The sequence below is a fragment of the Urtica dioica genome, chromosome 7 (genome assembly GCF_054948205.1).
Source record: "Urtica dioica subsp. dioica isolate 48M chromosome 7, U.dioica_male_clone48M_v1_H2, whole genome shotgun sequence".
In the NCBI taxonomy this organism is placed as follows: domain Eukaryota; kingdom Viridiplantae; phylum Streptophyta; class Magnoliopsida; order Rosales; family Urticaceae; genus Urtica; species Urtica dioica.
In genome coordinates this window covers 1,670,879-1,697,083 of record NC_142762.1, presented here as the reverse complement: position 1 = coordinate 1,697,083, position 26,205 = coordinate 1,670,879, and the positions used below count along the sequence as shown (strand labels likewise).

Below are 26,205 nucleotides of genomic sequence, written 5' to 3'. Positions count from 1 at the left end.
CCGCCTCTGGTATTATTGAAATATTGGAATATTATTATAACAAATTAACTGTTTTTTTAAATATTAATAATTGGGATATATTTTAAAATATGGGGCTCTTTGGACTACATATCTAGTCAGCCAATTTTTAGAATGCGAAGCATTTTTCTCTTTCTTTAAGCGTGGATTCAACGCAAAAAAATTAGAAAAAAACGACTGAAGATTTTTTTTCTTCTTTTTCTTTACGAGAAAAACGACAGAAGAGTTGCGCTTTCTTCTTAAGCGTGCGTAGATCCAACGCGAAGAAGATGGGATTATATATTTAGCCTCCTCTTTTTACCCTTCTCATCTCATACTGTCTCCGCATCGATCGTATTCCTAATCCTATGCGATTTTCTAATCCGCTGATAAACCATACGTATTCTTTCTTTGGGAAACCCTAGCACCGATTCCAACGTCCGACGATCTTTGAGCATCGTCGCTTTTAATCCCAATTTGTTAGACCAGGTAATTTTTCTGAGAGCTATGATATAATATGAAGCTTAATCGAAACGAGTTCGGTCCGGACTGTATACGAATACACGCATATGTAAATCGCGTTTGAACTCATATTCGAACTTCTCTACTTTAAATTGTATCGCTTATGGCCGATTCTTGAAATTTATATGCAGGCTGGTACAATACAACAAAATGTTTGGTTCTACTTCCAACCGTAAGTCTTCATTTGCGTTCTTAGTATATGTTTAATGTGTCGTTACTTTTTAAGACGGTGAACTAATGATTCTACTAACAATATTAATAGCACTCTATGGCGCTTGGTTTAATTCTGAAATTATGTTTCTGACGAATAATGGGTTTGGTTCGATACAGCTTTTGGGCAGACATCTAATAGCCCGTTCGGATCTCCGTCGGGGTTTGGGCAGACGAGCAATTCTAGTATCAACAACCCTTTTGCTCCCAAACCCTTTGGCTCCACTGCACCATTCGGGGCTTCACAAACCGGGGCTTCCCTTTTTGGAGGCACTTCCACTGGAGTTTTTGGCACCGCCACTCAATCCCCATCTCCCTTTGGTGCTTCGTCTTCACCGGCTTTTGGAAGCTCAACGCCTGCTTTCGGGGCCTCATCTTCTACTCCAGCCTTTGGGGCTTCGTCATCGCCGTTTGGTGGTAGTTTTTTAGTTCTTATGCACTTGTCATCTAATTTAGATTCTTTGAGTCTCTTCTCCGTAATTGCTGTTGGTTAAATTGTTGATCTGTTGCTCGTGCTCTCATCCGCAGGCTCATCGGTGTTTGGTCAAAAGCCTGCTTTCGGAGCGTTTGGGTCGTCCACTCCCACTCAACCGAGTCCGTTCGGAAGCACGGCGCAGGCATCGCAGCCAGCGTTTGGAAGCAGCTTGTTTGGTTCGTCCACGCCCCTCGGCGGGTCAAGTCAGCCTGCTTTCGGGGCGACGAGCACACCCGCCTTTGGTGCTCCTCAGAGTACGTCAGCCTTTGGTGCTCCTCAGAGCACGTCGGCCTTTGGCTCCACAGTCACGCAGCCTGGCTCTCTGTTCGGGTCCAGCGGTGGCTTTGGGACCTCAAGCGCCCCCGCGTTCGGTTCAAGTGCCACCTCAGCATTCGGTGCGCAGAGCGGTTCTGCATTTGGCGCTTCGAGTGCCCCGGCGTTCAGCTTTGGATCCTCACCCGCATTTGGCCAGACAGCTTCTGCCTTTGGTAGTACCCCCTTTCCCACTTCTACCACCACTCCCGCTCCTTTTGGGGCCCAGAGTTCTGTGTTTGGTGAGTCTCCTTACTTGTTTTCGTGTCCACGCGTTGTTTTTGTTTATTTACATGTATGAATCTTGGATTGTGCCACAGGAGCCCAAACAACAACGCCAGCGTTCGGGAGCAGCACCGGCTTTGGGCAGTCTACCTTCAGTGGGGCTCAGCGTGGAGGAAGTAGAGCCGCTTCCTATGCAGCGACCATTGAACCCGACAGCAACAATGCTGGTGGAGCGACTGCAAAGTTAGTATCGATATCTGCTATGCCAATTTACAAAGATAAAAGCCATGAAGAGTTGAGATGGGAAGACTACCAGCTGGGCGATAAAGGTTCAAACTTGAGACTCTTGTTTATCCAAATGATGTATAAATACTGACTTTGTTTTGTATTTCTGTGATTTCAGGTGGACCGATGCCCGCTGCTCAAGCTCCTGGAATGAACTTCAGCTCAGCATCGCCATTCGGCCAAACGACTCCAACCTCATTTTCTAATCAAACCTCTACAAATTTATTTGCTCCAAAAACTTCAACACCAACTTCAACCTTTAACGCTACTGGGTTTATGCCTGCATCGAGTTCCTCGCCAAGCCTTTTCAACAGTTCATCAGCTCCTTCGCTCTTCTCACCAGTTTCGGCCCCATTTTCAAGTACATCCTCGTCCTTATTTCCAGCAAGCTCACCCTCGTTCACGACACCTTCTTTTTCCCCTCAAGTTCCGGGATCAACTCCGTCCTTGTTCTCCAATGTAACTCCAACTCAGCCAGGAGTGTCTTTTGGACCAACCACTGCTACTTTTGGGCCTGGTGCAACTCCTTCCTTTACTTCGAATAGCCTATTTAATACCCCCTCTACTGGGTTTGCAAATACCTTCTCGAGCACTTCATCACTCACGGTGTCATCAAACCCTTTGAACTTCAATCAAACAACTGTAAGTACCTTTTGATTTATCGATGGCCATTGCTCCTTATCGGCTAAGGGCTGTGGATGCATATTATGTTCGGTGTAATGTCAAAAGTGTTGCACTCCATATAGTTTAATCCTCCTCGTATTTAGTATTATCGCACTCATTTTGATATGAACAAATGCCAATTTAAAGCTGTTGTTCATTTTCCATTCATGTGAATATTTATTGTTTGTTTGCTTCCAGCCATCTTTTACTGGATTTACTTCGACATCTCAGCCTGCACAGCAGACAAGTAACTCCTTTCCTATGTTTTCTAACTCACAACCAGGTATACCAAGTTTTGTAATTCGCAGTTATATTTTACTGTTTTTACTGTTGGAGTTAAAAGTGTACTGTTTTTTATATTGTTCTTTTTCTTGCCAATTCAGGGGCTCCTGGAACGGGAATGTTTGCCAATATGTAAGTTTTATATATCAGCCATTGATATCTATATTGCTACCTTATTGAGATTGCATATCGTTGCCAAATTTTAATAGCAAATTTCGTCTTTGAACCTTTGGATCTTTAAAGAAGAAATAGAGTATCTCAATTTAGATTAATCAAGTGGGAATTTCTGTAAATCAGATTTTTTAGATCTTATTCGAGAGCAACGGATATTTTAGTCATTGATTGCTACCTTATTGAGATTGCACATCGTTGCCAAATTTTAATAGCAAATTTCATCTTTGAACCTTTGGATCTTTAAAGAAGAAATAGAGTATCTCAATTTAGATTAATCAAGTGGGAATTTCCGAAAATCAGATTTTTTTAGATCTTATGCGAGAGCAACGGATATTTTAGTCATTGATTGCTTTATTGATCACAGGTCTGCCACACAAAACCCAGCTGTTGTGCAGCCAGTTCCCGCCACAAATCCTTTTGGAACACTCCCTGCAATGCCACAAATGTCAATCGGCCGCGGAGGAACCACGCCTTCTGTTCAATATGGAATATCTAGCATGCCTGTAAGTCATATATATAATATTATTATTCTCAAGTTTACTTTTAGAGGCTCATCTCTTTCCATCATATTTTATGATATGGCGTGTGATGTTGAACTGATTTATTATGATATTTTTTATCTACCTTTCAGGCATCAGACAAAGCTGCTCATGTTAGAATATCATCGTTTTTGACTTCTCGGCACTTGTCACAAAGGAGGATCAGGTTGCCTGCAAGGAAATATAATCCAAAAACTGATGGTGCAAAGGTATGGATGCTTAGTTTTGAAACATGGTTTAATGAACAGTCTTATCCCAATACAGAGGTGAATGATTATATTTTTCTTTTCTTTTTAAGGTTCCGTTTTTCAGCGATGATGATAATACAGACAGCACACCAAAAGCAGATGCGTTGTTTCTTCCGAGGGAAAATCCGAGAGCGCTTGTCATCCGTCCTGCAGACCACTGGCATTCGAAGCCTAGTGCCGATAAACCTTCCCCACTCAAGGATTCTTCCCCAATTAACGAGAATGGTAAATTTCTATACTTTGCATTCAGCTCGTGTTGTGGTCCCAAAAAGGTCACATGTTCCACAGTAATAGGTGATAGAAAAAATAGAAGGGGGTGTTAGCTGGAGATCAAATCTGAGAATCTTGTTAAATATTTAGGCCTAAAAATTTGTTGCTGACTTCATAACCTTATTTGTGCAGGAAAAAGTTCTGGGGAAGCACATCTTGCTGTGAATGGATTCCACTCTGAAGACAAAACTAGTACGTGTATAAGTTCCACGGAGCACCTACTAGAAATGGCCTATTCTTTTACTATATTGTTTTTCGAAGATAATAAAATCCATTTCCTTGGCCATTTGTTAAAAGCAGATGATAAACTTGGAGACGATGCTATCGCTCAAGAGAAGCAGAAGGCTGATTCTGTCAAAACTAACCAGAAAGGTAATGGAGTTCATGACGAGCAGCACAAGGAAGATTCTTCTTATAAGACGCTGAGCGGGCACAGGGCTGGCGAGGCCGCTATAGTGTATGAACACGGTGCCGGCATCGAGGCTCTGATGCCGAAGCTCCGGCGGTCCGACTACTACACGGAGCCCCGGATCCAAGAGCTGGCGGCCAAGGAGAGAGCCGAACCCGGTTTCTGCTGCCGAGTCAAGGACTTTACGGTCGGTCGGCACGGTTTCGGGAGCATCAAATTTTTCGGGGAAACGGATGTTCGCAGGCTCGACCTTGAGTCCCTCGTTCAGTTCAACAACCGAGAGGTGATTGTGTACATGGACGACACCAAGAAACCTCCTGTCGGCCAAGGCCTGAATAAGCCGGCCGAGGTGACGCTTTTGAACATCAAGTGCTTTGACAAGAAAACCGGGCGTCACATCACCGAAGGACTCAAAATCGACAAGTACACGGAGATGCTCAAGAGAAAGGCCAAGGATCAAGGGGCCGAATTCATTTCCTACGCACCTGCCAATGGAGAGTGGAAGTTCCGGGTTGATCACTTTAGTGGCTACGGCCTCACTGATGAAGACGATAAAGATGCTTTCCATTGACCTTACTCTCTCTCTACTTTATCTGTGTCTGGCTTTTCTCTTTTTATTGTTTGTACATAGGTTTAGGAATTCTGCATATGTTTTGGTCGCGTGGTTTATAATTTGTAACACATAATTTTTTCACTTCCATAGTCTTGATAGATTGTATTTGCGTTTTTTTTTTTTTTGATCAATTACTTATTTTTGCTGGAACTGATTGTAATGGTTTTATCAATATTACATCGTAATGTTTGTTTGTTTAACTTAACTAATTCTACACTACGTAGATAGCCTAACTGTATCAACTCCAATCTTTTTGGCGAATATTTCGTTCACTTTGTTGCATTGAAACGCGTCTCTGATAAAAAGAAAAATAAATAAATATTCTTGTTTCACTTGATTCCACAATCCTTTGGCTTGTCTGTTCTCATTTGAGCGTGTTGCTGACATCAATGACAAACCGGTACTTGACGTCCTTGTTCATGAGCCTCTCGAGAGCATCATTGGCATACTGAATCGGGATGACTTCTACATTTGGATGTATATCATTTGCCGCACAGAAATCCAGCATTTCTTGCGTCTCTTTTGTTCCACCCGTCACACTTCCAGTGACGGTTCTCATACCTGCCCAGCAACACCACATTAACAATCTTCACTCTGGTCCCTATACAAAACGCACCTGGTGAGAAGAAAAGAGTGTACCTAAAATGAGGTTTGCAGGGCTGAACTTGACTTCCCCCGGGAAGCCCACCAAGACGAGTACGCCTGCCTTCTTCAACAGCGACATGTACGGATCAAATGGGTGGTCCCCCGAAGCCGTGTCGATTATAAAATCATACGAATTGGCAACTTCCTGATCCCAGATGTTGAAAAAAAAATATATAGAAAAATCCATTAACAAGAATGAAATTAGTATGTATAATGGTGAAAAGCAACCTTCATTTGGTGTTGATCGGAGGAGAGAACGAATCTGTCTGCCCCGAGCAGCGTAAGAGCATCTTCTCTCTTGGACGCGCTGGTGCTGAAGACGGTGACGGCCAACCCGAAAGCCTTGCCGAACTTGACGGCCATGTGGCCGAGGCCGCCGAGGCCGACCACCCCGAGAGACTTTCCAGGGTCGCGGTTCATGTGGTGTCGCTTCATCGGAGAGTAGACCGTGATTCCGGCACACAGCAGAGGTGCCGCCGACGCCATCGGATACCCTTCCGGTATCCTAAAGCAATATCTGCTCAAACCAAACATGTCTTAACTAACAAATCACAGCAAACCAACAACACAACGACTTATCCTCTGTTCGGATCCAAGTCATGCTACTCCTAATCAGCACTAGAGCGTCCCATTAGATCTTCAAATTTCCAAGAACACGAACACACTCTCGTTCAAGTTCAATCTTTCTTTTACTCACGATCTCTCAAGACTAATCATTCTGTCATGTTACGACATATGCACGAAAACCTTAAGCTATTTATATATGTTCCGACGTGGTTTCACATATGCATTGCAGATATTAGGATACACACTTCACAACAATACATGTATTCGGATACACACTTCACTGTCAACTTCCGGCCACAGGCTTTTTTTTTTTGGGTTCCGGTTGAGGCTGTACGCTGTTTGACCTTCGTCATTAAGGGCATTTTGGCCAGGCAGTCATTTTTTTCCTGACCAATTTGGACAAAAATGCAATTTCACGGCTTATGAGCCGTATTTTTTCAAATTTCTCGTGATTCGCTGACCTGTGGTGGACGACGATGAAAGAGGAATAGCCTCCTTTCGTGATGGTGGAATCGGCATCGACGTTGTTGAAGGTGTGAACGCAGCCCCTGAGGCAGTGGTTCTCTAAATGATCGGAGCAGAAACTGCACTCTTTGCACGAATTCACGTACGTCCCGACCCCGACTCGGTCCCCAGCTCTGAATCCTTCCACGTCATCGCCCACTTCCGTCACCATCCCGACGATCTCGTGCCTTTGGTTTCATTTTCAATATCGAAAAAGATTGGATCGTTATTTGCATTTTGACATAGAATAGAGGCAAGCGAAGCGATTGCTTACCCGGGCACTAGAGGGTAGATGGAATCTCCGATGTAATTTCTTGACCAGATGACGTCAGCGTAGCAGACTCCGCAATGGGTGATGCTTATGGACACATCGTCGTTTCCCACAGCTCTGTGTCATATATATATAATCAGTGTGTGCGTGTACGAGTATGCATCGATAGAGTTGTATGATTACCTGCGACTGAAATTGTAGGGAGACAAGAGGCCGGACGAATCCCTGGCTGCCCATCCCACACATTCCTTGCTCTCACTCTCGCTCCTCATTTTCTCTTCGAGTATAATAACTCTGGTCACAATGTCACATTACATTAAAAAAATAAAAATAAAAACCCCCAAAATGATTTCACATGGCAACCCCTGGCTTTGTGGATATAGTCGGTTCGTGTTCACCTAAGTGGGCCGACACTGCCCTCAGGCCCAGACGGATTTCAGTTATTAAATGACGAAGGCAATAAATAGAAGGGACATCAACTAGCATTTTAAACATGTATAATTATTGTAATTTCTCCAATTATCTATGCGATATTTAGTTCATGAAGAATAGCTTTAATATTATCATTAAAAAAAAACCTAATAGGGGGCATACATATCACGATATCATAAGGCATTCAAAAAAAAAGAAAAAAAGAAAGACCAACTAAAATGTACATGAGTGATATCTCTTAATTTCTAAATATTATCCCTTCACATTCAAATATCTCTTTATCTCTCTCATAAACACTTTTTTCTATAAATTGGTCTTGTCTATGTTCATATTTCACAACATCTTTGTAAATACATGATTATCCTATTTTGCGGTATTTTTGTTTGTTGAACGATATACACGTTCACGCTGACTTTCAGCAAGAATTAAGTTCCTATTTTATCTCTATATCAATTACTTGCTAATATTATGCTACTAATTAGTTTCCTATTATTTTGCTTGTAATATGTTGTTATACATTTCCTATTATGTTTCCTAATATGATGATCTCCTTTGAAGTGATGCATTATCTGAAGAGGAAGAGAGATGGGAAGACAAGATTTATGGCAGCCAAGCTCAACATGAGCAAGGCGTACGATCGGATCAGTCGTAATTTTTTATGAGAGGTTATGTCGAGAATGGGTTTTTTTTTGTAATCGATGAATTAAGCTAATTATGGAGTGTGTATCGTCGGTCCGGTTCAATATTGCCCACGAAGGTCAAGAGCTAGGGCCAATTTTACCGGAAAGGGGACCCATTGTCCCTCTTAGCCATCATCCGCATATACGAGAGAAAGGGCAGGATCCATGGTTGTAGTGTTGCTAGAGGGGCATTGGCGGTTTCGCATATGCTCTTCGCAGATGGCACTTCAAAAGTTTGAATTAGCGTCCGACCAGATGATAAATTGCACGAAATCCTCCACGTTTTTCAGCAACAACATGACAGAGGAAGATAAACAGAGAGCGAGCCAGATTTTGGAAATTGAGGAGGCGGGTCGGGATAGCAAGTATTTATGGTTATCGAGCACCATTGGATGGAATAAGAACGCAATACTGGGATACATAAACGAGAGGATGAAAGACAAAATCCAAAGTTGGGATGGGAAATTACTGTCTAAAGCTGGAAAAGAAGTACTAATTAATACTTTGTCTCAAGCTCTACCTACGTACACAATGAGCGTGTTCTTGCTTCCGGAAGGGATGTGCAAAGAGATAGAAGGCCTATTCAGCAAGTTCTAGCGGAGATCCAAGGGGCTAGATAGGTGTGGTATCCATAAGGCATCGTGGGAGAAGATGTGTAATCATAAAGATAGAGGAGGAATTGGCTTCAAGCATCTACACGATTTCAACGTTGCTATTTAGGAAAGCAAGCTTGGCTAATACTCACGAGAGGTGATACGCTAGTAGAATTTTTTTTAAAGCAAGGTATTATTCACGGGGCTCGGTATTAGACGCCTCAGTTAGGGCAAACCCAAGTTTCATTTGGCATAGCATATGGGAGGCACTTAATATCATAAAAAAAGGGAGGTCGGAGGAGTATTGGAACGGGCAATGAAGTGTAGGTTGTGGGAGAGCCTTGGCTGCCACATGATGACTCCCATTTTGTTAGCTCGATAAGGTCCGAGCTTTCATGCCTTAAAGCGAGCGATTTAATTTATAATAGCTATAAAACATGGAATTTGGAGCTGATTTCAGAACTGTTTAACGAGAGGGATAGATAGCTGATCCTACCAGTGCCATTGTGCATGACGGATTTCAAAGATGGATGGTACTGGAAAGAACCGTCGGGCTGGTATACAGTGAAGAGAACGTACACGTGATTCAAAGAACGAGGGGATATAGGTGTAACAATGGCAATCAAGATGTGTGGAAATGGTTATGGTAGGTAAAGCCCCCCCCCCCCCCCCCCCCCCAAAGTGTAAGGATTTAATGTGGCGCGCTGCTTCCGGATGTCTCCCAACTGCTGATCAACTGATCTCAAAACGAGTCAACATAAGCCCACTGTGCCCGATGTGTGATATCGAACCGGAATCAGCGAGCCGTGCTTTATTCGAATGCAGTTTCGTGAGGAATTGTTGGACCCACACGGGACGCCACGATGGAGGAGTATCAGTGTTGAATCTCGAGTGTTGGTTGGAAAGAGTTAGGCACGAATAGTTGAAGAAGGGAAGCGTTGAAACATTTGCACTCGTTGGGCAATCTGAAAAGCCCGTAACGCTATGGTGTGGGAGAAGAAGCACATGTTCGCATCATAGGTGATCTCCTTAGCGACAAAAACCCTCACTCAGTGGACTACGGCGCAGGAAAACGCTGAGGTGGAGCCGGAACGACATGCGGAGGAAGAAGATGGAGCTGATAGATGGAAGCCGCCGCATGAAGGATGTATTAAAGTCAACGATGCTGCGTTGGTTTCAACAACAATCGAAGTTCGACTTTGGTGAAATTGCTCGAGACCATTGTAGTACACGTATCGAAGCCATTTCTGGTAGCAGAACGGGAGCGTTCTCATCGGCTGTCGCAAAGGCTATCGACATACGAGAAGCGCTCAACTGGATCAAGAGTCAAGACTCATGGATGGTCCAGGGTGATTCTAGAAGGAGATTGTCTACAAGTCATCCAAGCAATAAAACACCAAGACACTATGATTTCCGCTTTTAGTATTTTAGTACACGATTGTAAAACCATGCTCTTTGACTTATATTTTGTTTCTTTACAATTTGACAAACGATCTGCGAATTCTGTTGCACATTCTCTAGCAAGAGTATCGAATTCATCGTCAGATTGTATCTTCCATGAAGAGTCTATTCCCACGGACATTTAACTCTTGATTTCACAAGAGCGTTGATTATTAATGAAGCAACATATTTAGAAGAAAAAAATTCCTATTGTATAGCTATATCTGTTATAAGGTCAGTCTCAAGGCTTCATCAATAGACTCGGTTATAGGAATCTACAGCTTAGTTCGACCAGTGGATCATACCAGAAGATTGCTTGCGCAGGAAGCAATCTACGGCTGAGATTGATAGTTGTTTAATGCTTGTAATTTTTATGTTTTAAATAGAGGAGAATGAAGAGAGTAATAATGTTACTTCTGTTGGGAATATTGCCCACTTGAAGATAATGATTACTAAATTCGATAATAAGATTACTTTATTAGCATTATATGATTAGTGGGTTGAGTTCTAAACAATTAGAATCAATAACAACTATCTTCCATAGCCTCCGTATCTAACTGAGTCACGTGCTGGGCACCTGAGTTCGGGCGGTGTGCTAAAACATGGTCGATGACTGATATACGCCTGGAAAGCTATATCTAAAGTCATATATGTGGAACACATGGGTGAAGGCTGATCACTATGTGGGAGCATTCTACACTTGTGGTAAGTGTACGACTTGGACAGGTCTTGGTTGTAGATGTGTCGTTTAAGGACCGTTACGACACACTAACCGAGGCCACTATGATGGTCACAGTGAGACTTGATCTAAATCCTGAAGTGATCATGGACACTGGGTTATGTTACTGAGCTCTTTGACTCATTCGCTAAAAGGCTATTCATGCTAATCACAGCTTATGTCTTGGGAGTTTTCTCAGAGCATGATTCGAGTGGGAAGTGATTTACAGATACGGAATCCAGCCTTCCTGAAAGAAGGTTAATGTTCACTCACCTAAGGGTTGATTCCAGAACCGATAGATTGCTAGCACTTTCGAAGTAAGTAACGTTCGAAAGAATCTTTCGCTGGGGAAGCAACAATGCTTAGGGCTGATATGTATCAAGAGAAGTATAACGGATAAATTGACTTCTCTTGACACGGGTTGAACCTGGAGGATCTTGATCACGAACTGACTATATCAGTGGACACTCGTCACGATGAGTAAATATAATTCTAGTATACAGGAGAGTTCAGTCTTGGCTTACAAGGTGGAGTATTTGACCAAGATTAGACGAATCGATGGACAAAAGAGAAAGGACTATTTCGTCTTTTTCATCGGATTTGTTAAGTTTCTATTACTAGGTCCATAGTCCCCGATTCGGCTTTGATAAAGGCAGATAAGAACTTTCGTATAATAATGTCTATCATTATTAAATCTCACTTGCTGTAATTGTGATTGACAGCATTAATTCTGGAAAACGGGTATTCGCAAAATTAAATAAATATTTATGGTAGAATTGTTTATTTATTGTTTGATCAAGTAAATAAACAATTATTAATTATTTGTTTATTGTTGGACCAAGTAAATAAATAATTAATTGGGTTTTAAGCAATTGGGCCTTGCACACATGGAAAATTCGAAATTGGTTTTTTGGCACTAGGGTTTGCGCAAATCTCCTTGGGCGTGTGCCATCAAGTTCGAAATTTCAAATTTGGTATTCACCAATATTTTCTCTTTAGTTGTTTAAATAAAGGAGAGAGAAAAATATAAGATATTGTCATATATTTTCTCCTATTTAAAGGAAAGTATTTAGGAGAATATTTAGGAGAATAATATATTCTCCTTTATTATCTCACTAAATAAATTATTCTCTATTTAAATAAAAGAATAATATCCCATAGATATTGATCTGATGGATGAGAGAAAAAGTAGGATTCACTTGTTGAGATCCAATGGCCTAGATTAAAACCTCTAGTGTGAACACAATAAAAGAAAATAAAATATTCTGGAAGATTCCATGAATATCTCCTTTTACTACTATAAATAGGGGTTCATGAGAAGGCAAAAATAAGCAATTATTTGATGAAAATTTCGTGCTCTCTAGCCTACCTTGGCCGAGCACTTCTGCCTCTCTTCCCCTCGGAAATTCGTTTCCGTTCTTAGTAAAATAAGAGCGAGATCTCGAAACACCTAGTTTCGTGATCTAGTAAGATAAAGACTGTGCCCACTCATCTTTCTTATTCGTCTCGGAGATTACGTCTCGGAAGACTAAGGTGTCATCACATCGAGTCCTTGAAGGAGGAATTCCTTATTCGATCGTGTGGAAGCTTGTACGTTCAAGACGAAGACGGATTGTGAAAGCTTTCAGTTCGTGAACCGAAAATCAATGTAAGTACTCGTATACTCTTATATCGGTTGCTTGACTTATATGCTCTCGTGAATTAAATGAATTAAACATAACTAGATCTTGTTAATTATAACCATAATTTAATTAGCTTATGATCAGCGTAATTAATTATTTTTCCGCATTAATATGGTTATATGGTGGAATCATCTCAAACGAGTCACATCGGAGCGATCGTTCGTGTCCGATGCGAGCTCGATCCACCAACAACTTCATTGTTATCTCAGTCAGTCTGAAAAACACTTGGGGAAACACTTTGAGAGATAATTTGTATGGGAAACACAATTTGGGGAAAAGTGAGGACGAGTGTGTAATCTGATAAACCTAATAGTGATTTGATCTTCATTGCTGGATTTAGGCAAATTGCTGAACCAGGGTATATCGTGTGTTCATTGTTTTCTGCGTTTGATTTGTTTTGCGTGTTAGTTCTTGGGTTGCGTATTGATCAAGTAATCTCCGAGTTCTTGATTCATCGCTGAGTTCGTTACAACAATTGGTATCAGAGCCTTCACCAACAAATCTGATAGAGCACGATGGGTCTCACAAAGATGGAAATCGAGCGCTTCAATGGAAAAGGAGATTTTGCGTTGTGGCAGCAAAGAATTAAAGCAATCCTTGTTCAGATGAAGATCTCTAAGGCAATCGATGAAGAGGCTAAGCACACAGAGACTGTTACTCCGGAAGAGAAGGCGGAGATGAATGAACTCGTGTACAGCACGATCATCCTGTACCTTGGAGACAAAGTTCTTCATTGCATGTGGAAGAAGCTTGAAAGCCTATACATGAAGAAATCACTATCAAGAAGTATCTATCTAAAGGGAATGTTGTTTGGATTCAAGATCCATGAAGATAAACCCATTGAAGACTATCTTGATGAATTCAATCGAATCATCATTGATCTTGCCAACATCGAAGTTGAAACTCCCGATGAAGATCAAGCGATCTTGATTCTGAATGCTTTGCCTCCCTCTTATGCCAATTTCGTCGATGCTATGAAATATGGGCGATCCTCTATCACCACAGAGGAAGTTCAGTTGGCGCTGAAAGCAAAGGCTCCTCAATCGAGAGGCGAGAAGAAAACTGCACCAGAAGGCCTCCTCGTTCGTTCTCAACCTGACAAGAAGTCATCAAAGAAGAAGAAGGGAAAGCAAAAGCCTGACGAACCAGAGAAGCATTTCGCATACAAGTGCTACAACTATCACAAGGAAGACCATATGAAGAAGGATTGTCTGGAGAAGAAAGAAAATGGTGCCTCTACGTCAAAGACTGGAAAAGCCGCGGTTGGTGAGAATGACGGCTACGACAGTGCTGAAGCCTTGATGGTCACCACTGATCGACCCAGTTCCGAGTGGATTCTTGACAACGGTTATTCATTCCACATGACGCCAAACAAGGGGTGGCTGGAGAATTTCTCGAACTCGGATGGGATGGTTCTTCTTGGGAATGACAAGCATTTCCCTGCAGTTGGCACTGGTTCCGTGACTCTCAAGAATCATCAAGGCAAGGTTAAAACTTTGCAAAATGTCAGGTACATCCATGAATTCAAAAGGAATTTAATCCTTCTCGGAGTGCTAGAACAGGCAGGGTTCAAATTTGCTAGTGAAAATGGAATCTTGATTGTATCCAAGAACGGCAGAGTTGTGCTGCAAGGTGTTCGACGAAATGGCCTTTATTTTCTCACTGCTGAAACTATAACTGGTCAAACTGCCAGTGTTTCAAGAGATGTCAATTCCAAGCTGTGGCATATGAGATTAGGCCATGTCAGTGAAAGAGGTATGACAGAACTGGCAAAGCAGGGAGTTCTTGGTGATGAAAAGATCACTGCCTTAGGTTTCTGTGAAGAATGCATCTATAGCTTCTGCAGACAAAATGGCATTCAGAGGCATCATACAATTGCAAAAACTCCTCAACAAAATGGTCCTGCAGAGAGATTCAACTGGACTATCATGGAGAGGGTGAGGTGCCTTCTGATACACGCAAGGCTTCCAAAAACTTTCTGGGCAGGAGCTGTTAAAACTGCAGCTTATCTCATCAACGTGTCCATCTACAACCATAAATTTGAAGACTCTTATGCAGATGTGGTCTAATCATGAAACAGACTACAACAAACTCAAGGTGTTTGGTTGTACTGCCTATGTACACATCAAACAAGGGAAACTTGATCCGAGAGCCTTGAAATGTGTTTTCATAGGCTATCCAGAAGGAGTCAAGGGATACAGGTTATGGTTCTTAGAAATAGGACACAAGAAATTCATCATCAGCATGGATGTTACTTTCAGAAAAGATGATTTTTGTGATAGAAAATCACCAAGTGATCTTGACAATCTTGCAGAAGAAGATGAAGTAAGCACAGAGTCAACTGCTCAGGTGGAGATTTCAACAGATCCTGCACCACAATCACATGTTGAACCAACTGTGGAAGCCATTGGAGATGACCAACAACAGTATGGGGTTGCTGAGGAGGGTCAACATGAGGAAGCAGCAGATCACTCTCAAGGTGCTGAAGTTCAATCAGATGATACTGAAGATCAAGTGGCTGATGATGCTTCAAATAATCAGTCTAACTACAATATTGTGAGAGATAGAGCAAGAAGGACTCACAAGCCAACTCAGAGGTTTGGTTATGACCTCACAGCCTTTGCCTTTTTAGTTGGGCCAGAGTTGCTTGAAGATGAACCAAGAACCTTCAAGCAAGCTTGTCTCAGTATAAAGAGGGATCAGTGGAGATCAGCTATGTTAGAGGAGCTAAAGTCTCTAAAAGAGAATGAAACCTGGACTATTGTCGACAAATCAGTGAACAAGAAGATAGTTGGCTTAATATGGATCTTCAAACTCAAGGAGGGGATTCCTTGAGTTGAAAATCCACGCTACAAAGCCAGACTTGTGGCAAAAAGGTTTTCACAGCAAGAAGGGATTAACTGCAACGAAATCTACTCACCGGTGGTCAAACACAGGTCAATTCGTATCATTCTCTCTATGGTTGCCATTTTTGACTTAGAGTTGGAACAAATGGACGTCAAAACTGCCTTCTTATATGGAGATCTGGATGAAACCATTTATATGCAACAGCCTGAAGGTTTTGAGATTGGTGTTAAGACTGAGAAAGTTTTTCTTTTGCATAAGTCTCTCTATGGTCTTAAACAGTCTCCTAGGCAGTGGTATCTCAAGTTTGATACTTTCATGGCTGAGAATGATTTTTTGAGCAGTCGATATGATTGGTGCGTGTACTTAAAGGATCTTTAAGCTGCTGGTTTCATATATCTACTCTTATATGTGGATGATATGTTGATTGTGAATAAGGAACAGTCAGAGATTCAGATACTGAAGGCTCTCCTCAGTAAAAGATTCCAAATAAAGGATCTTGATCCTACTAAGGTTATTCTGGGAATGGAGATTGAGAGAGACAGAAGTCAACGAAGGCTTGGATTATTTCAGAGAAGATATCTAGCCAAAGTGTTGGAAAGATTTGATATGAGTGAAGCCAACCCGGTGAACACTCCTATAGCTCATCACTTCAAGCTATCAATGAGTCAATGCCCTGAAACAAATGAAGAATAAAAGATACATCCACACTGTTCCTTATTCCAGTGCAGTTGGTGTTGGAATTGATCTAGGGTTTAGGAAAAAGTTTAACGCTTCGGTAAGCGGCGAATTTTTAAAAATTTTCTTTTGACAAGTAAAACGATTTTACTAACCTAGACAAAGAGCAAGCACATGTAAAAAAAAACTATTATGAGCATAAATAATTTACTAACCTTTTTAGAAGCTTGAACGTTGATGAGCTTTCGGAAGGTTGAAAACGTTCGTCTCCCTCGCAGTACGTCTCTCTTCTTTCCTCGCCAACTCGAGCAACCACGAAAATTTCTATCACATGAATCACTCGAGAAATAAGGAATTAGTGAGTGGGCACTTTTAAACACGACGACTCGAGAACAAGTCTCAAAGTCGAAGAGCTAAAACCACTAGGTCAAATGAGGACCTAGGTGCCAAAACAAAAACGAAAAATAACTAGAGAGAGAGAGAGAGGAGTTCGGCCAAGTTCTAGAGAGAGAGAGTCTCTCAATCTCTTAAACTTGGATGAATGAAATGAAGGGAATGATAGCTCTATTTATAGGAGAGGTTTTACCTTCAATAAGGTAGTTTCCTCTTTTATTGAATATCATATATTCATGAGCAAATATTGCTCTCCTTCCCTTAGAGTCACACCGCCAAGAGTGCTTCTAGAAGCCCTTGGATTTGTTTCCTCTTTTGTTCCCTTCCTTACTTGGCCGAATTCCCTAATGCATCTAGATGCAAATTTGTTTCGTCTTTTTCTTTTGGCAAGTATCTTCATACATTAATGCACAAAATAATCTCTCCTTCACACTAGGGCTGCACGAAATTAGTCTCCCATTCTCTTGGGTTGGACGGCCAAAAGGCTTCTAGAAAGTCCTTCTAGATTTTTCTTTACTTGTTTATGACAACATAAGAAAAGCTCATTGAGAATTTTCAAGTAAAATTCTATGAAATGAAATTAATCCACAAGGCCCAATGAACACATCATGGGCAAGTGATCTAGACCATCATATGACCATGTCAAAAAATTTATTGACATTCATTTCATGCTATGTCCAAAAAGACAAATTTACCCTTTTGACAATTTTCATAAAACTTGTCTCGTTCTTGTTTTGACTTAGCTTCTAGTTTAACTATTCCTACTCGATATGATTTGTGATAGTGACCTCATGGATCCAAATGAACAAAGCTTGAGCTAAACACTTGGACTCAAAAGTTCACAAACCTTTTCCAAGTTTAACTTAATGCCAACTGACTCCACTAAAGAGTTGACACTGAAAATCTCTCGGTTCAAATGAATTTATTTTCTACTCAAGAATTCAACCAAATTATGATGAGCGGATCCACTGAATATTAACTATGTTTACCCTTCATGAATATCATCAACTAGTCGGGATTTACGAAATTACCATTTTACCCTTCTAGTTGTTGTTTCCTCAACTCCTTTGTCGCTTGTGAATAAGTTAGAAACAATGTATTGACGAGGAGCTAACAAGTCAAATTGTTTCATCTAAAAGAGTCATGACTCAATTTGGACACTGGCCAGTTCATTTATTCATATTTCAAGGAACAAAGCATGAGGTGATATACATTGCATTTCAGCAATCTTGTACATGAATTTCATATCTATGAGAACTTCACAAAGTTACTCATGACATTCTCACAACTTAGTACTTCACCAATATGCCCTGTTCAGAATCACATAGTGAGTCCGAACTCTGACTTTCTCAAATGAGAATACGTAAGTTGTGAAATGGCATGTCTCATTTCAGGATTAAGGTAAGCAAGATGCAATCCATACGTAGTGACTTCGAGACATAAGAGGTTAAATGGTTTGTTCTTATTTTGTCTCTAGAAGTGCACTGGTCAATTCAGTACCTTCGGAAGATACCTAGAAGAACTATAGAGTCTCCAACCCTCAATGCCTCATAACCAGACATCATAGATTCTCCTAACAATCGTACTGAGGTCAATAGTCCTTTAACCATTAGATTGCGAATATCATTTTAAGCAAACTACGAAGAGTTTGTTCATGCAAATCTACATTTGTCTCTTCGTAAGTTGTTAAGTTTGTTTATGGACTAAAGACTAAGGTTTTATCATAAAGCTTCAAACAGAAAAGGAAGAATGAATGAACGTTTCAACTTTTTATTAATGAATAAGCAAATACAAGCAAGAGTCTTCATGAGACTTTATTACATCAAATGTATAAAATAAAGACTACAACTCTTCTTGCAGGCACCATTGACAACAAACTCCCACTTGATTCAAAGAAGATGTGTGTAGTCCTTCATGCCTAATCCCTCTCGATGTTGGTCGAAGACCTAGTTCGCTAGGGCCTTGGTGAATGGATCTGCTAGGTTGTCCACCGTTGAGATCTTCTTCACTTCCACGTCTCCGCGCTACATGATCTCTCGAATCAAATGGTATTCCCTCTCAATATGTTTAGAGCGCTTATGGCTTCGAGGTTCCTTTGAGTTAGCGACAGCCCCACTATTATCACAATAAAGGGTCATGGGCTCGTCGACGTTTGGAACAACTTCCAAATACTTAAGGAATTTTCTAAGCCATACAGCCTCTTTGGATGCTTCAGAAGCAGCCACATATTCTGCATCCATTGTGGAGTCAGCAATGCAAGATTGCTTAATACTCCTCCACACAACAGCTCCACCATTAAGGATGAACACAGATCCCGAAGTGGATTTCCTTGAATCCTTATCCGCTTGAAAATCGGAGTCGGTATATCCCATCATAGTCAGGTCAGTACCTGAGTATGTAAGCATCAAGTTCCTAGTTCTTCGAAGATACTTGAGAACATGCTTAACACCAATCCAGTGCTCGGGTCCAGGGTTGGATTGGAAACGGCTAACAATGCCAACGGTGAAACATATGTCAGGTCTAGTGCAAAGCATAGCATACATGAGACTTCCTACGACTAAGGCGTAAGAAATTTTTCTCTTGTCATCAATCTCTTGTGCAATCTTGGGAGACTGGTCCTTAGAGAGTGAGACTCCATGCCTAAAGGGTGTTTGGCCCTTCTTGGAGTCTTGCATCGAGAAGCGATCCATCACCTTATCAATATAAGATGCTTGAGAGAGCGACAGGGTCCGGTTTTTCCGATCTCGAAAGATTTGGATCCCCAAAATGTACGCGGCTTCTCCTAGATCCTTCATATCGAATTGCTTTGCTAACCAGACCTTAACCTCAGATAACTTACCCACATCATTACCTATGAGTAATATATCATCGCCATACAGTACCAAAAACACAACTTTACCTTCATGCATTAACTTGTAAACGCACGGCTCATCTATTGACTGCTCAAAGCCGAAGCTCTTTACAATTTCATCGAATCTAATATTCCATGACCTAGATGCTTGCTTTAATCCATAAATGGACTTAAGCAACTCACAAACCTTCGTCTATTGACCTTTTTCCACGAAACCGTCTGGTTGAGCCATGTAAATGTGCTCGTCAAGATTGCCATTCAGGAAGGCTGTCTTGACATCCATTTGCCAGATCTCATAGTCGAGAGCTGCAGCTATGGATAGGAGTATGCAGATGGATTTAAGCATCGCGATTGGCGAGAAGGTTTCTTCATAGTCAATCCCTTCTTGTTGGGTATAACCCTTTGCCACAAGTCGTGCTTTGAACGTCTCGACGTTCCCATCCAAACCTCTTTTCTTCTTGTATATCCATTTACACCCTACGGGTTTAATCCCTTCAGGAAGGTCTACAAGTTTCCAGACTTTGTTGACATACATCGAGTGCATTTCAACTTTCATGCCGTCAAGCCAAAGGTTGATTCAGAACAAGCCATCGCTTGGCTATTGGAAACAGGGTCATCCATGTTGGAGACGGCTACGAGAGAGTCTCCATAGGACTTGCACCTATCAGGCTTTTAAGTAGCCCTCCCACTACGTCAAATTACTACTTGACGAGATTCTGATGAGTTAGGTTGTGTTTCAGTTTGGGTAAGAACGGTTCTTATGGATGAGGTAGAAGCTTCATCACCTAAGTTTTCTTCAAGCACAATTTTGCTTCTAGGTTTTGCATCCTTCATAAAGTCCTCCTCAAGTAAACGAGCATTCGTGCTAACGAAAGTCTTATCGTCCTCGGGACTATAGAATGTGAAACCTTTGGTTTTCTTTGGATATCCAACGAACAGACACAATTCTGACCCACTAGCCAACTTGCTAGTCTTTTGCCTTAGCACGTGTGCGGGGCAACCCCAAATTTTGATGCGGCCAAGATTCACTTTACGGCCAGTCCATCGTTCATAAGGAGTACCAGGAACCGTCTTGGACGGAACTTGGTTCAGAATATAAGCGGCTGTTTCGAGGGCATATCCCCAAAAGGAAAGAGGGAGTGATGAGTAACTCATCATTGATCTAACCATCTCCATAAGAGTTCGGTTTCTTCTCTCTGACACTCCGTTTTGTTGGGGTGTGCCAGGTGCGGTAAGCTGAGAAGCGATACCTTCTTCTTTAAGAAAGTCATCGAACTCTCCAGACATATACTCACCACCTCGATCAGATCGAAGGGTTTTGATCACTTTGCCAGTTTGCTTTTCCACTAAAGCCCTAAAGACCTTAAATACGTTAAAGGTCTCGGATTTGTGTTTGAGCAAATAGACAAAACCATATCGCGAGTAATCATTGGTGAAGGTAATGAAGTATTCGTATCCTCCACGTGCCTGTTGGCTGAGCGTACCACATACATCAGAATGTACTAGTTCCAGCAACTCAGTGGCTCTTCGACCCTTATCGGAGAAAGGTCGCTTAGTCATTTTTCTATGCAAGAGTCACAAGTAGGTAGTGAACCTATTGCAGAGGCTTGGAGTGGACCGTCCCTCACAAGTCTCTTAATCCTATCTAGACTGACATGACCAAGTCTTAAGTGCCAGAGGTATGTTGATTTTGTTAGATCGGAGGATTCAGAAAGTTTGATCGCTCCCTAATTAGATCGTTATCTATTTCGGTGTTTAAAAGAGAAGGTTGAGTGGGATAAATGTAAAAAAGACCATTCTTCATACATGCATCAGTGACAAAAGAATTTGAAAAAGAAATACGAATTCCATTCTTTATAAACTTCAAATAATAATCTTGCTCGAAAAGTTGAGCAAGAGATATTAAGTTTTTCCCAAAAGAAAGAACATAATAAACATTATTCAAATATAAAGTGCGATCTTCAAAAGATAGCGTCACGGATCCCACAGCCTTCGCAGACACCAGGCTCCCATCACCCCATTTGAAACAGAACTCGCCTTCCTCTAAGCTTTTGGTTTTCTTGAAACCAGTCAAGGAACAACAAATATGGTTAGTAGCAGCAGAGTCAAGAATCCACGTTGATACATTATCAGCTACTAAACAAGCTTCAGTAATAAGTACAATACCTTTTACTTTGGTTTTGAGGTAGGCAGGACAGTTCCTACGCTAGTGACCAGGCTCATTGCAGTGGTGGCACTTGTCGTTAGACTTGTCCACCTTCGGAGCCTTTGGCGCCTTCTTCTTCATTTGAACCTTAGGTTGGTTCTTCTTCTCGGCCTTGCGAGGTCTCTTCTTAGATCCAGAGATGGAGGCAGTAGCATGTACCTCTCCTCGAGCCCTCTTTTTCATAGTGAGTCCTTCAGCGGTTTGAAGCTCCTTCATAAGCTCGGTAACAGTGTACTCTAGCTTGTTCATGGAGTAATTCAGTTTGAAGGTATCAAAAGACTCGGGGAGAGTTTCCAAGATCATGTCTATTTTAGTCTCCCCATCAATCTCAGATCCAAGGATCTCCATTTCGTTTAGATAGCTAATGATCAGCATCATATGATCTCTAACGGGAGTTCCAGCCTTCATGCGACAGTTCATAAACTGTCGGACCGCTTGTTGCCTAGCTTGACGTCCTTGCCCTCCAAACATCTCATGGTGATTGTAGAGCATATCGGTGGTAGTCTCGATATCACGATGTTGTTGTTGCAACACATTGTTCATTGATGCTAAGATATAGCACATCACAATCTCATCGGAGCAGAGCCAGGCCGCCAAGGCGTCTTTGTCCTCTTAAGTCGAATCATCATTCGTTTGAGGAGGACACGGGGTGGTGAGTACCCATTTGTGCTTGTTAACGGTAAGGATGATATCGAGGTCATGTTTTGAATCTACGTAGTCTTTGTTTTCGAGTTTGTTCGAGGAAAGGATGATCGAGAGAAGGTTGAGAGACACATTGCCTAATTAAGTTGAAACAACTTTATGATTAGTCTTTGGTTTAGGATTTAAGTTTGTTTAAGACTTGATAAAATCCAAAAGGTGTTATAAACCAAACGATAAGTTACTCCCTCAAGAGAAGGCCGCAAAAAATCTCCATTTATAAGTAAATGGCACATCATTAATGCTTAGCCAAGATGTCAATACACCAATTTTGACTAGACACCTTTTAAATTGGTTTGATCACTCACATCCTTTCGCAGAGCCTCAAAGAAGGATTACTAGGGATTGAGCCTAAGTGTGCAACCAACCACTTAGTCCAAAAGGTCAACTTTGAAAAACAATCCCCCAAGGGGAGGCCTTGTCATCATCGTTTCACTCTCGGACGTAGCTCATTGAGCAATGATCGAAGCAAAAATGCCTTAGAGTACTCCCATTTAAGAGAGGGCCACAATAGCGGCTCTTAGTCTCTCGTTAATTGCTTCTTTCATTAGTGTTGGGGATCGTGGGTTACAAACAACAAGTATAACCCTCCCACTTAATTTTTGGAGTTGGTACATCGACTCGTATAAGTTCGGAAATGATTTTCCTAGTTATAGAGCGATAGAGCGGACAACTAGAAAAGAATCCTAGAAGTTCATGTTCAGAGCAATGTTAGTGCATAAAGGCACAAGGGACATACTCGGATCTTTTCCTATTTTCTATTCGGGGAAAGTGCATGAGGGAAGTGTGAACTTCAACTCACTCGAACACTTGGAAGTTTGAGATTACACATCTTTTAATTTTCGGCTTGTCTACGAAGAGACCTCCCACTCAAATTTTCAAGAGCATATAGATTTTGAACATATGTGATATAGATATAGTTTTGAAAACATTTTGAAAACTTATTTGATTTGGATGACAAAATATTTTCAAGTTTGAAAACGAAAACGGTTTTTCAAAATTCAAACTAGTTTTGTAAAAATTCAATTTCAATTAAACTTTCAAAAATCAAAAAAAAATTTTGCTCAAGAAAATTTTCTCATTAGAGTTCTATAACTCATGGTAGTTGGGCTGAAAATCCGGATTTCTAAAAAACTAGACTTTCGGAACAGCCGCGCACCTCGGAGTAAAATCGTCATAACTGGCGGCTCCGATATCCTTTTCACCCAAAATCAATGGCATTGGAAAGAGGACCAACAGACCTTTAATTTGATTCTAGAATCATTAAATTTCGATTTCGGAGCAGAGAGTTATGCCACTTTTACTGCGGGTTTTACTCCAGCTAGAAGAAAACAAAAATAATTAAAGTTCGGTCTTTTAGTGCGTAAAAAGAATCGAGTGTAACGAAACGTTTTAGGAAGTTGGTAAAGCTTTTATTTGTGTTTTATTAGCAAGGTAATAACATGATATAAAAGAAATAACAAGCATAAAACGATTCAAGTAAATAAAATAAACTAGTAAGACAAGAAAACTAGTCACAAAATTTACTCGAAATTTTCTCAAATTTAAAAACACGTTTTTTAATATAAAAAAAATTAAAAACTTTTAGAACTGATTCTAATGTGTTTTAATAACATCCCAAACTCATATAAAAACAACATGATTTTTAATTTAAAGGCAAGAGCAATAAATTAAAAAAAAAAATCTAAGATAACAATTCTAACTTGTCACAAAATTAGTAAACTTTCGAAAACGATTTTCAAGCTCATAATTTTAAATACATGTACATGCATATCTTTGACCATAGCTCTAATACCATTTGTTGGAATTGATATAGGGTTTAAGAAAAAGTTTAACGCTTTGGTAAGCGGCGGATTTTTAAAAATTTTCTTTTGACAAGTAAAGCGATTTTACTAACCTAGACAGAGAGCAAGCACATGTAAATAAAAAACTATTATAAGCATAAATAATTTACTAACCTTTTTAGAAGCTTGAACGTTGATGAGCCTTCGGAAGGTTGAAAACGTTCGTCTCCCTCGCAGCACGTCTCTCTTCTTTCCTCGCCAACTCGAGCAACCACGAAAGTTTCTATCACATGAATCCCTCGAGAAATAAGGAATTAATGAGTGGACACTTTTAAACACGACGACTCGAGAACAAGTCTCAAAGTCGAAGAGCTAAAACCACTAGGTCAAATGAGGACCTAGGTGTCAAAACAAAAACGAAAAATAATTAGAGAGAGAGAGAGGAGTTCGGCCAAGTTCTAGAGAGAGAGTCTCTCAATCTCTTAAACTTGGATGAATGAAATGAAGGGAATGATAGCTCTATTTATAGGAGAGGTTTTACCTTCAATAAGGTAGTTTCATCTTTTATTGAATATCATATATTCATAAGCAAATATTGTTCTCCTTCCCTTAGAGTCACACGGCCAAGAGTGCTTCTAGAAGCCCTTGGATTTGTTTCCTCTTGTGTTCCCTTCCTTACTTGGCCGAAATCCCTAATGCATCTAGATGCAAATTTGTTTCCTCTTTTTCTTTTGGCAAGTATCTTCATACATTAATGCACAAAATAATCTCTCTTTCACACTAGGGCTGCACGAAATTAGTCTCCCATTCTCTTGGGTTGGACAGCCAAAAGGCTTCTAGAAAGTCTTTCTAGATTTTTCTTTACTTGTTCATGACAACATAAGCCCATTAAGAATTTTCAAGTAAAATTCTATGAAATGAAATTAATCCACAAGGCCTAATGAACACATCATGGGCAAGTGATCTAGACCATCATATGACCATGTCAAAAAATTTATTGACATTCATTTCATGCTATGTCCAAAAAGACAAATTTACCCTTTTGACAATTTTCATAAAACTTGTCTCGTTCTAGTTTTGACTTAGCTTCTTGTATAAATATTCCTACTCGATATGATTTGTGATAGTGACCTCATGGATCCAAATGAACAAAGCTTGAGCTAAACACTTGGACTCAAAAGTTCACAAACATTTTCCAAGTTTAACTTAATGTCAACTGACTCCACTAAAGAGTGACACTGAAAATCTCTCGGTTCAAATGAATTTATTTTCTACTCAAGAATTCAACCAAATTATGATGAGCGGATCCACTGAATATTATCTATGTTTACCCTTCATGAATATCATCAGCTAGTCGGGATTTACGAAATTACCATTTTACCCTTCTAGCTGTTGTTTCCTCAACTCCTTTGTCGCTTGTGAATAAGTTAGAAACAATGTATTGACGAGGAGCTAACAAGTCAAATTGTTTCATCCAAAAGAGTCAGGACTCAATTTGGACACTGGTCAGTTCATTTATTCACATTTCAAGGAACAAAGCATGAGGTGATATACATTGCATTTCAGCAATCTTGTACATGAATTCCATATCTATGAGAACTTCACAAAGTTACTCATGACATTCTCACAACTTAGTACTTCACCAATAGGCCTTGTTCAGAATCACATAGTGAGTCCGAACTCTGACTTTCTCAAATGAGAATATGTAAGTTGTGAAATGGCATGTCTCATTTCAGGATTAAGGTAAGCAAAATGCAATTCATAAGTAGTGAATTCGAGACATAAGAGGTTAAATGGTTTGTTCTTATTTTGTCTCTAGAAGTGCACTGGTCAATTCAGTACCTTCGGAAGATACCTAGAAGAACTATTGAGTCTCCAACTCTCAATTCCCCATAACCAGACATCATAGATTCTCCGAACAATCGTACTGAGGTCAATAGTCCTTTGACCCTTAGATTATGAATATCGTTTTAAGAAAACTACGAAGAGTTTGT

General features: G+C 40.7%; 3 protein-coding genes across 3 annotated transcripts; 2 read left to right on the top strand and 1 right to left on the bottom strand.

Moving 5' to 3' along the window:
* The first annotated feature begins 288 nt into the window (after window positions 1-288).
* Window positions 289-5,424, top strand: LOC149390100 (Nucleoporin autopeptidase). The gene is made up of 13 exons (XM_089620486.1): window positions 289-486; window positions 651-691; window positions 850-1,146; window positions 1,258-1,758; window positions 1,837-2,070; window positions 2,145-2,668; window positions 2,888-2,972; window positions 3,073-3,103; window positions 3,510-3,648; window positions 3,777-3,893; window positions 3,983-4,157; window positions 4,335-4,394; window positions 4,503-5,424. Exons 2-13 carry the CDS (start codon window positions 670-672, stop codon window positions 5,180-5,182), a joined length of 2,865 nt encoding a protein of 954 aa, XP_089476612.1. The 5' UTR covers window positions 289-486; window positions 651-669; the 3' UTR covers window positions 5,183-5,424.
* LOC149390099 (cinnamyl-alcohol dehydrogenase) lies at window positions 5,380-7,558 on the bottom strand. The gene is made up of 6 exons (XM_089620487.1): window positions 7,395-7,558; window positions 7,215-7,328; window positions 6,898-7,128; window positions 6,098-6,386; window positions 5,864-6,014; window positions 5,380-5,785 (listed from the first exon to the last, which is right to left on the bottom strand). Exons 1-6 carry the CDS (start codon window positions 7,481-7,483, stop codon window positions 5,589-5,591), a joined length of 1,071 nt encoding a protein of 356 aa, XP_089476613.1. The 5' UTR covers window positions 7,484-7,558; the 3' UTR covers window positions 5,380-5,588.
* A 930-nt stretch (window positions 7,559-8,488) lies between these two features.
* Window positions 8,489-8,920, top strand: LOC149390098 (uncharacterized). Its single transcript, XM_089618964.1, has one exon. It carries the CDS (start codon window positions 8,489-8,491, stop codon window positions 8,918-8,920), a length of 432 nt encoding a protein of 143 aa, XP_089475090.1.
* The last annotated feature ends 17,285 nt before the right edge of the window (window positions 8,921-26,205 follow it).

What these genes read in the sequence shown, in the direction of transcription:
- LOC149390100 (XM_089620486.1), top strand. Translation starts at nt 670, where the DNA reads ATGTTTGGTTCTACTTCCAACC. An exon ending in GTTTGGTTCTACTTCCAACC is followed by an intron (nt 692 to 849) that starts GTAAGTCTTCAT and finishes GGTTCGATACAG; the next exon opens with CTTTTGGGCAGACATCTAAT. An exon ending in CTACCAGCTGGGCGATAAAG is followed by an intron (nt 2,071 to 2,144) that starts GTTCAAACTTGA and finishes CTGTGATTTCAG; the next exon opens with GTGGACCGATGCCCGCTGCT.
- LOC149390099 (XM_089620487.1), bottom strand. Translation starts at nt 7,483, where the DNA reads ATGAGGAGCGAGAGTGAGAGCAAGGAATGTGTGGGATGGGCAGCCAGG. An exon ending in ATCTACCCTCTAGTGCCCGG is followed by an intron (nt 7,129 to 7,214) that starts GTAAGCAATCGC and finishes ATGAAACCAAAG; the next exon opens with GCACGAGATCGTCGGGATGG. An exon ending in CCGATCAACACCAAATGAAG is followed by an intron (nt 6,015 to 6,097) that starts GTTGCTTTTCAC and finishes ATCTGGGATCAG; the next exon opens with GAAGTTGCCAATTCGTATGA.
- LOC149390098 (XM_089618964.1), top strand. Translation starts at nt 8,489, where the DNA reads ATGGTTGTAGTGTTGCTAGAGGGGCATTGGCGGTTTCGCATATGCTCT.